Here is an 11,320-nt window from a genome sequence, read left to right as displayed (position 1 = left end):
CGTTTAAAATTAGTCTGAATCCGAATCCGATAAAATAGCCCAAATCCGAATAGGAGGTGGATCGGACTTGGACCCAACGCAAAGTCTGACGGAGTACGATCCGAGTTCGAATACGAGAGTATAAGCATATGCTCAATAACTTGGGACAATTATTTGCTCATTTTGTAGCAAAATTTTGTTATGTAACTTAGTTTATAATTTAAATATGTTATGTTTATACTTTAATTGGAATGAACGTACAAGCAATTATAGGTATATGACATTACAAAAAAAAATATAAAAAAAAATATTTGGATCATTTCGGAGGTCCGTGTAAATGGACCGGATTCGGATCCGAAAATTACGAGTCGGATTGGATTCGAACTCGGATTTTTCGGATTTGGACTCGGATTCGGATCCGAGTCCAGGGTCCGTTTACTAAACGGATCAGATTCGGATTTAGCAACCATTGTTATTAAAATCCCGATTTAAATCTTAGAATCTTACGATTTTACGATTCATGTATATCATACGATTCGATTTACGATTCTACCCGATTTTACATATTTTTCTTAACTAGCGAAATCCTTACAAGTAAGAAACATGTTTATATAGGTTTTTATAAATAAATATTGTAAAGTATTGATTGCTTAATGGTTAAATAACTATTATCTATCAATAATTAGGTTTCAAACTCATAATTTCAATATATTTAATTAAATTTATATTTGACGTCATGATTATGCATGTCGGTAGAAACTTACGATTCTACAATTCGATTTTACGATTCGATTCTGATAGCCCCTTCCGATTCAAAGTAGAATCCCGATTTTAATAACTTTGGCAACATCCGATCTGTTGCCATTCCTAACCCCAAGTAGCCCCTAACCGACCTAGTAACCCCAAGTAACCCCTAACCGACTTAGTAACCCCTAACCGACCTAGTAACTCCTAACCGACCTAGTAACCCCTAATCTAGTAACCCCAAGTAACCCGTAACCGACCTAGTAACCCCTAACCTAGTAACCCCAAGTAACCCCTAACCTAGTAACCCCAAGTAACCCCTAACCGACCTAGTAACCCTTAGTAACCCCCTACCTAGTAACCCCTAACCAACCTAGTAACCCCTAACCGACCTAGTAACCCCTGACCAATCTAGCAACCCCTAGTAGCCCCCGACCTAGTAATCATTAACCCACACCCAAACCCACCGTAACCACCACCAACACCAACCTTTCTCAACCACCGTCCTCAAAACCTTAAACTCCACCACACCACCACCAATTCCCGTACCACTAAAAACCATTAAAATTGTTAAATAAAAAATTAAATCGAACAAATACCTCAAAATAAATATTGGCTTCGAATATGGCTAAAAAGGCCAAATTCATCCATAAAAACTCTAGATCTACAGTTTTCATGGCTAAATTTGGCCTTAAAACCTCTAGCTTGTTTTTTTCGGCGACGGAGTACGAGGAGCTTCCTTACTCCCCACCACCGCTGCTCCATTTAACTTGTTTAATTTTAGTGGGCTAACTAGAGGGATGATGAAAATAGGATAGAGAAAGAGGAGAGAGGAGAGATAGAAGAAGAAAATAGGAAAGAGAATGGGAGATAGAGAAGATAGAGAAAAAAAAAATTAAAAAAAAATATTGTATTGCGGCTGACCATACGGTGCGGCCAGCCGCATATGAAACTTTGTGCATGCATATATCAATATTCAAATAACATAATCAAACAGTACAGACAAGATTAGTCTACCAAACTTCAAGTGTTGAAATAAAAAAATAATTATAATAGACAAATATTTTTGTAACAATAACATTAAGATTGATAACAATTTTAGCTATGACATAGTAAAAAAAATAAAAAAAATAAAAAAAAAAAAGTACTAAGTCCAATTTTTATTACTCGCAACAAAAGAATATTTTATGTCTCACAATCAATTCTTCTTTATGGCGAGTATTAAGAACCGGAGATAGTAATTAATAATCTCTACTCCCAAATGCCAATCTCTGTGAACCCATCTTCGGTTGCACTACCTCTAAACATACCATTTGTATTAAAACCATACGCCACTTCCCCATTATTGGACACAGCAATAAGCCCAGCTTTGCCTCCATCATCAAGCCTCTCCTTAATCACAAAGTTCACTGCCTCTTGAAGCCTCAAATCTTTATACTCCATGACAGCCGCTACGTCGCGAGCCAACGTTCCTCGTAGGATAGCCTCCCCTTCTCCGGTACAAGATATTGCACAAAGTTTACACGCGTATGTCCCTGACCCAATGATAGGGGAGTCCCCTATCCTCCCAACCATCTTATTGATCAGACCTCCTGTCGATGTGGCGGCTGCGCATCGCCCTTCCTTGTCCACTACTACGCATCCTACTGTCTCAGGCGCGTACACGCTCATTGGTAGACCGTTCATCATTGTTGGATTGTCTGCTTCCACGGCACAACAATTTTCCAATCCCGTAGTTGGTATTCTATAATCAAACTGACCAATTTTTACATTTAACATTTCAGTTGCATTAAATAATTACATGTAACCTTTCAGTTGCATTAAATAATTACAATAAGGAAAATTTGCGAGGAAGGTCCTTTTAAGTGGTCGACCTTGTAAGAAAGACCCTTTTATAAAAAAGGTGGCACAAAAGGTCCTTATATCATGTTTGGGTTGTGAGGAGGGTCCTTTGACCATTTTTCGGCGTTGTCTTTTTTATTTTTCGGCCAAAAAAAGTCACATCTAAGTTCTCTTTTTTCTCCCTCCTCTTTTCCCTCGTTTTCCCCTTTTTCCTCCCTATTAAACCTTAATTTGTGAAAATAATTAACACCAAAACTTCAATTGTAATCCCGTAAATTAAAATTGAAGGCTATTCAAAGTAATTCAAGGTTAATCCTCCCCACAATGAGAGAAAATAGGGAAAAAAGGGAACTTAATAAGTCACGTGCTTTACACGTGGCTTTTCTTGGCCGGAAAATAAAAAAGTCAACGCCGAAAAATGGTCAAAGGACCATTCTCACAACCCAAACATGATATAAGGACATTTTGTGCCACCTTTTTTTATAAAAGGGTCTTTCTCACAAGGTCGACTACTTAAAAGGACATTCCTCGCAAATTTTCCTTACAATAATTTACATTAGGAATATTCGTATTTTAAATATTTATCTATCACCCTAGAGACGTTCATTAGCAATATTTTTTTTTATTGATAAGGCATGGAGGAAAAAAAATTTAAAAAAATAATACTCCCTCCGTTTCAATTTGTTAGTCTCATATACTATTTTGGGCGTTTCAAAAAAATCTACCCATATTCAATGTATTCCACTTTTAACTTAGTTTTTATTTCCTATTTTATGCATAATAAATTATGAGTGGTTAGATTAATTGATTGTGAATTAATAACATGACTCTATGTAAGGAAATTATTCCCTTGATTTATGCAATTATAACTAATGTTTTCCTTAAAATAAAAATCAAAAAAATTAAATAAGACAAACTATTTATGAATTGTTTTTTACTTTAATGCTAGATTCTAAATATTCACCTTTTCTTATTTTATGTGATTGATTCCATATGGGACTATCATATTGAAACGAATGGAGTAATAATAATAAATAAAATTTTAAAAAAATAATAAAATAAAAAACCTTCTACATTAATTGTCATTACATCACTAATTTATTATTGATTGTGTTAAATAGAAACAACTATCGATTTGTATAAACAAATAATGAGTAAAACGTACCAGAAAAGGGTGATGCTATATGTGTCAACTTGAATTTTCACTATTATTTCACAAAGTCATTGTTGCCACTTAAGTTATGCATGATGACTCGTCATTTTTTTAAGAGATGTTTCACAAGTTCACATTAGTGTAATAATATTAAACAAAATAAAGATAAAATATTTCTTCAAAAAAAAAAAAAAAAAAAGATAAAAGAAATTAATGAATGTGAATTAAAAACGATACTAAAATAATGGTCTACCTAAATGGAAAGAGTAAATAAAGTCACATAATTTAATACATACTAATCGTTACACGTACATACCAGGATGGCATTAGCTTCCTTAGCCTGCTTTAACATACCCACATTGTCTTGTGTGATGAAGTACTCATTCTCCATCATTTCCACGCCCTAATTAAGATCTTATCATAGTTAGGACGACTATCCCTGATTTTCAATAGATAAGTATGATAAAAGAGTAAGTCTTGTATGTAGTTAGCCACACGGTGGTGATTTTTAAGAGTAATCTTCATTTATATGTATAGGTAATCTCATTTTTTATAAGAGTAAATCCATTATTATTTATAAAAGTAACCTAAATTCATTATATGAGTGAAATCAAAAAATTTAAAAATAAGTAACCCCATTTGTTCATTCGAGTAACCCCTATTATTTCGTTTTAAAAAATGAAAGAATAATTTCACTTATTTAAGAGAGTAACCCCTTTTTCCCATTTAAGTAACCTATATACGTAAAAGTAATCTCATTTGCTCATCACTGTAACCCTCTATTATTTATTTAATTGTATTGTATGTGATTATGTGAAGTGGTCACCCCATGTGACTAACAACGTATAAGACTTTGTGGTGATAAAAAAAAAAAAAAAAAAAAAAAAAAAAAAAAAAAAAAGCATAAATAAGCATGATTGTGCTTATGTTATCCCTTATACAATCCCCCATTCCTTATAGTTATAAACATAGATAAGCATGAATTTTCTTGTTTGAATTGGTATTATAAGTGGGTGTAAACAAATAAACGTGATTTATAAAATTATAAATCGGTGTAAGAAAATGAGACACAAAGTTAAAGACATTAAAAGAATAAGTGAGTATAAAAATAAATAAATGAAGTAATTAAGAGAGGGTGAGTGAAAAAATATATACTTTCTCCGTTAAATATTAGTTGCAATAAAAGGAATATATTTTATGTCTCATAAATAAGGTCCCGTTCTCTTCATCCTATTTTTGCCGAAATAAAATTATTTTTATTGAATTGAAATTATTTTTGTTGAACTTATATTATTTTTACTGAACTGAAATTATTTTTATTGATTTTCTAGTATATTTTTATTAAAGTTACTGAATTTTATTGAAATGAAATTTATTTTGCTGAACTGGATTTATTTTTACTGAACTAAAAATATTTTATTAATATTCTTTTTTAAGATAAAGTGAACAGGGCATAATACAATAATACCCTTTTGGGGCAGTACAAACTCTTAAATAGACCCAGTTCACATTAATCTATTGTGGACCACTTATAGTAGAGTTACTATCGTCGTTTTATTAATTTAAAAAAAAGTCCCTATGTTAAAATAATGGTTATTTTGTTAAAATAAAAGTGATTGTGTTTTTATAGATTAATTTTTTTAATGAAAATTTTAAAATAGCGGTCAATATGAATAATATAGGTCAATAGGTTAAAATTAGGATCATAACGTCATACTTCAGGTTTGCAACAATATTAAAAATCACACAAATTTTATTGAAGGTTACTATGTTAAAATTTAAAGTTACCTATTTAATATAAGGGTCACTATGTTTGATACCAAAGCCAGTTACAAACATGAAGAACTTCGGATTCACAATAATATTATTGTGAACTAGGTTCACATAAGTTTTTCTATTGTGGCAATTAATAGTTAAGAGAGGAGGTATATCCGAATGAAGCGAACATGGGAGTGCTTGGTTTAGGAGACAATGCTGAGTAGTTAGAGACTTTTAATTATGGTCGATGGAAGTTGAGCAAGCTGATTGCATATGGTTGTTTGATACTGATTATCATAATATGTCGATTGCCAAGGAAGTAGAGACATTTCATGTCTTTCACTTATTTTTACAAACAAGCACTTAAGTAATTAAATATTTACATTCCTCAAGCAATGATAACAAATTTTTTTGATTAATTGTAATTATTTAATTTGTTCACCTTGTTTTCACTTATTTCACCTCTAATATGTTCAGATAAATTTGGCTAAATTCAATTGAGTTTATGTATATTCAGGTCAAGAAAAGTAAATTTTGATACAAATTACCCAATTCCAAATAATAACTTTTGATAAGATAAGTTTAGATAAATGAAAATCATGTGAATAGATCACACCCTAAAACGACAAGGGAAGTAGATTACCGAAAAATATTCAAGCAACTAATAAATTAATTCAGAAATCAAAACCTGTTGGCGGGCAAACTCCTCAGCTCCTGAGAAAGCAAGATAAGAGTGAGGAGACTTCTCCATAACAAGTCGCGCTAGTGAAATCGGATTCTTCACTGTGCTCAAACCCGATACGGCGCCAAATCTTCGTTTCAGGCCATCCATTATACTTGCCTCCATCTCCACCGTCCCTTTCTCGGTTAACACTGATCCTTGACCTGAGTTAAATACCGGATCCGTCTCTAATTCTCTCACCTTTTAACAATTCAAAACATAATTATAGAATTAAATTAGATTATTATATTAATTACATTAATACCATAGTATAATACTTCCTCTGATTATTTTACATGACATGCTTTGACTTGAATTACAATATTCATAAACCCTTAGAAATTAAAACCTTTCACGTCTAGGGCGAAGGCAACTTCGAATATGGCTAGGTGTTTCTAGATCTTGCGAATGCGGAATTTTGTGTGTGAAAACAAAGTTTAGAAAAGAATACTAAATAATTAATATTATTGAAAATTAATGAATGAATGAATTGTTTGTAGATGAAGAGAATGAATGAATTGTGAATGAAGAGAGTTGATGAATGAAGAAGAGAATTGATGATTCTTGGTGAATGATGAAGATAGTTGGTGAATGATAGATGTAGATGATGATTGAAAACGGAGTTTTTGATACGATATTTATAGAGAAAATCATCCAAAAAAGATAATTTAACAAAACAGAGTCTGAAGATCGCAGAAACATATTGGCGCCAGCCCTGGCTAATTGGCGCCAGGACCAGTGGCTAGCGCCTGGCGCCAATCCTGGTTCCAGGCGCCAAGGCATGGGGTTGGACGCCAAACTGGTTTTCAACGCGTTTTTGAAAATCTGATAAATTTCCCGTACTGAAAGATAAAATAATATAATTTCCATCGAAAATGCTATTTGATCTTGATTAAAACTCTGAAGAGTCCTAATTGAATTAGGAATGAAAAGAACCTTCTAGAACATTCTAGAAGACTAAAACCATTCCTAATTGCATTAGGAATGATAAACTATATTAGGCCCTCCCCTAGATCATTGGGCCGTACATAAAGCTCAAACTGGGCCCAGTTTAGTAAATTGGCCATAAATTCCTCAATATTCATCGGAATTGGGCTTATAATATATCGTTGGAAAGGTCTTTGCAAGCCCCATCCAACTACATCACTATTGGGCCCATATCATGGACCAACCAAACTATATTGGATGTTTTCTTAAAATAAAGTTTTCAAAAACAGGAAGAAGAGAAAAGAATTAAAATTTTCCGCAACACTAGACCTTTCCACACTTTCGTTTCATTCGATTATGATTCGATGTGAAAGACACTCATCACTGGGTTTGGTTTTTGGGAGACACAAATGGGTGTCTACATTTCTCTTTCTTCACCTCCACCAGCATAGGTGCCTTTCTTTTCTTCCTGGCTGCTGGTGGGGCTGGTACTGGATCAGCATCCTTGACATTGTCAAGGTCTATTGGTTCCTGGCCGTCTTGGGCCACGGTATCTTTGACGGCTGAGAGATAGCACTCCCGGGCCGTCTTCTGTTCCCCATTCAAGGAACCAACAAAGCCGTCATCCCTCTCATACTTAATGAGCATGAGGGAAGGGATGATTACAGCCTTGGATTTGTTGAGGGTTGGTCGGCCCAAGATAATGTTGTAGGCGGTCAACTCCTCAACGACCAAAAACTTGACGACCAGGTGTCGCCCTTTTCCTTTCTCACCTAGCCGGATGGGTAAATCAACCCTTCCGACTGGGTAAACCATTCCACCCCAAAGCCAACTAAGGGGTGGGTAACCGGATGCAAGCTGCTGACATTGTATTTCAGCTTCTGCAAGCACCGGAGACTGATGATGTCTGATGAGCTGCCGGTGTCAATAAGGATCCGTCCAACCAGTTGATTGGCAACCTTACATTCAATGACGACCGGGTCATCATGTGGGCGGCGAACACTGCCCCTATCCTTCTCGGTGATCAGAACATCCGGGAAGGAGGAGCTTGCAGACGCCTGCCCATCATCATCTTTGTCCATCTTTCGAAGATGGCTCTTGGTGCCCCGGATGGTAGGGCCACCACATGAAAACCCGCCTGCTATTGTGTAGACCGGCTCCTTGTCGATATCCGAGCTACTAGCAGGCTGGGGGGTAGTCTTGGAGGACTGACCCTTATTCTTCTTCTTTGCCCCGGCTGGGGACTTAAAAATGTAGGACTTCAGCATTCCCTTGTCAGCCAGACGGTCCAACGCCCGTTGTAGGCTGAAGCAGTCGTTGATGTCATGGCCAACTTCCTCATGGTATTGACAGAATTTATTTTTGTTCCTTGATTGAATGAAACTTTTCATTGGATTCGGCTTCTCTAGGGACAGCCGGTCCTTAATTTCCATGAGGATGGAATTGTTGTCCTTGTTAAACTCGTACTTGGGGACGTACGGTTTAAATTCTTTCTTCTTCTTCTGGGACGGCTGGTCAGAATCACTAACCGCCCATCAAATGGCACTCAGTTTATATCTTTAAGTTCGATCATTGACAAGGTTCAAAGAAAGGGTGCGCCCAGATTTCTTTTCTCTTCTTGCTTTCTTCTTTCTTTTTGGCCGGCTGTCTTTCTGCTTGTCGGACTTCTTGGAGTCCGAATATACCAGGCGAGCAGAGGTCAGTAGCTTGAATGTAGCTTTCCGCCTCCCTCAGAGCCGCCTGTAAGGATAAATCCCCTTTTCTGACTAGGTCGAACTTAAAAGTCGACCCGTCTCTCAGACCTTTGAAAAAGTCTGTAAAAGCTACCACATCAGACATTCCTTGAATCTGAATTCTAATCAGATTGAACCGCCTGACATAGAGCGCAGCCCTTCTCTCTCCCCCTGCTTAATGGTGCTCAAGTCCAAGCTTGTTTTCTTGGCAGGGATGTTCATCGAGAAGTTGGAAGCAAATAGGAAGGCAAGCTTCCTAAAACTATCGATGCACCCGGCTGGCAGATTACCAAACCATTGTTGGGCAATGCCCTTCAATGTAGCCGGGAAGCAACGACACCAAATGACATCATCCAACCCCTGTAGATACATGAGGTTGGTGTAAGCCATGAGGTGGTCTTCCGGATTGGTGGTACCATCATAGGTACCAACCAATACATTCTTAACCTTGGCCGGTTGAGCCGCCTCGGTTATCTCCCGGGTGAACGCAAAAGGTTTTTCACCCAGGCAGAGCAGACGAAGCTGCCAGTCTAGTGGCTGGACATTGTGATATGCCGCCTGACCTCAGAAGAGAGCCGGCTGCATATAGTAAGGAGGGTACTGACCATAGACATGAGAAGGTACATATGGAGCAGCCCCAATCATTTGAGGGCCAGAGTGGACGGTATTACCGCCTGTCTGAATCTCATGCAAGGAAGGTGCATTCCCCGCAGAGGTATTGTTAAAACTGTCTAGAAAATTCGACGTAGAAGCCGATTCAGACAGCTGTTGATTTCTCTTCCGGTTGATAACTTCCCGGGCATCAAGAGATGATTTTTTACTTCCCACCGGCTGTTGAGTCCGGCGGGTATTATTGGTATTCCTCTTAGGAAGAAGAATCTTGGACCAATCAATGGTCCCGGCTGCCTTCTCCTTTGGATGGGGAGTTGGCTGCTGATCTTTGACTGACTTCTGCTTGTCCAGAGGAGCCTTCTTGGCCGACTGACCTCTACTCGGGCCAGCCCGGCTCTGGGTGATCAGCTCTTTAATTTCACCCTTGAAACTTGTCATGAACCTCATGAGTTCGTCTCGGGTGACAGGTGCTGATCCTGTGGCCGTATGGGTTTCCCCTTCCAGCTGCAAAGGGGGTCGACTTGCACCCGCCTGGGTGGCACCCCGCTCCAGAGTCTCTCTGGGCCAAATGCGTTTGATTCTGAGAGAGTCGTCATCGGTTGTAAAGGTTTCGACCTGGGGATCTTCATCCTCCTGGTCTGTAAAGACTTCTGGGTCATCGCCCAGAACGGTTAGGGGGTGGTACAGACTCTTGAACCATCTTCGAGGTACTCTCCCTACAGACGGCGCCAAATGTTTTGGGTATTTTTGTCCTTAGGAGAGTTACGTCACGAAGTCTGATCCGGCTGAGCTGTACCTGCAAAACAAACGGAGACACCGGTTGGGTGGTGCTCCGCCTCCGACGCACAAGTAAGAAACTTGAAGGGAGAGAAAAAGATGCGGAAATTTAGGTGGGTATCTATTCGGATTCCAAGCTCAGGTCTTTCTCTGATGTGAAAGAATGCAGGTGTAATAAATGATTCCATCTGTCCCCAAAATGGGGAAATATCTCCCTATTTATAGGGTCCTTGAAGAGCGTGCCCCTATCTAGGTCACTTGACCTAACTTTTAGTGGGCTGCGCCATAAAACGGAGCTTCTAGGGCCGCCATTTCAGAAGTGTATCTGAGGGCGCCAGGTGTCAAGAGTATGTTTAAGCCACGTGGGCTACCCTGAGCTTGACACGTGGCTTCCTCTCATTGGTCCACGTGTCTAGGGTATTTTTACCCTAAACAATTATTATTATTATTATTATTATTATTATTATTATTATTATTATTATTATTATTATTATTAATACCTATAAAAAAAATATCACAATTTTCAAAATCAACGTTTTAAAAGTTACCAAGCTCTCAAAATCTTCGTGTTAATAGAGTAGAGAGTTACATTCTTTAATTCTTATAATGTTGACCACAAAATCCTCCATTTACATGTCCAAATAAACAAAGAGTTAATTTCACTTATGAATTTCACTTGTGAATTTGGCAATATAATTAATAACGATTAAAGTAACAGAAATTCAGGAAAAAAAAAAAAAAAAAAACATATGCAACATAGTAATTCAATTTAATAAAGTTTTTAAAAATAAAATTAAATAAAAGTTGTTTTAAGAGAGAAAAGAAAGTACATACAACAAGTTCAACGACATCAAGGGCAGAAAGATTATTAGTACGAAGAGCAGAAGCACCAAGGTTAACACAACGAGCAAGAAGGTGTTTGGCTTTCTCTTGTCTCTCCAAAGGCAGTTTCGGATCGATGCCGGCGCCGCCGTGCACTGCTATCGCCCATCTTCCCATTTTATGAATGAAGTCTTCCTCTCAATGAATCACCTAAAATATATTTTAGAATTTGGACTGAATTGTAATTCTACT

At 37.3% G+C, this 11,320-nt stretch overlaps 1 protein-coding gene across 1 annotated transcript; it reads right to left on the bottom strand.

The window, feature by feature from the left end:
- Positions 1 to 1,651: 1,651 nt before the first annotated feature.
- Positions 1,652 to 11,320, bottom strand: LOC110711251 (probable isoaspartyl peptidase/L-asparaginase 2). Its single transcript, XM_021889627.1, has 4 exons — positions 11,081 to 11,320; positions 6,165 to 6,398; positions 4,035 to 4,121; positions 1,652 to 2,478 (listed from the first exon to the last, which is right to left on the bottom strand). The coding sequence occupies exons 1-4, from the start codon at positions 11,243 to 11,245 to the stop codon at positions 1,975 to 1,977; spliced, it is 990 nt and encodes a 329-aa protein (XP_021745319.1). The 5' UTR covers positions 11,246 to 11,320; the 3' UTR covers positions 1,652 to 1,974.

Source organism: Chenopodium quinoa, unplaced genomic scaffold (genome assembly GCF_001683475.1).
Source record: "Chenopodium quinoa cultivar QQ74 unplaced genomic scaffold, ASM168347v1, whole genome shotgun sequence".
NCBI classification, from domain to species: Eukaryota; Viridiplantae; Streptophyta; class Magnoliopsida; order Caryophyllales; family Amaranthaceae; genus Chenopodium; species Chenopodium quinoa.
This window is presented reverse-complemented; position numbering and strand designations above follow the sequence as displayed.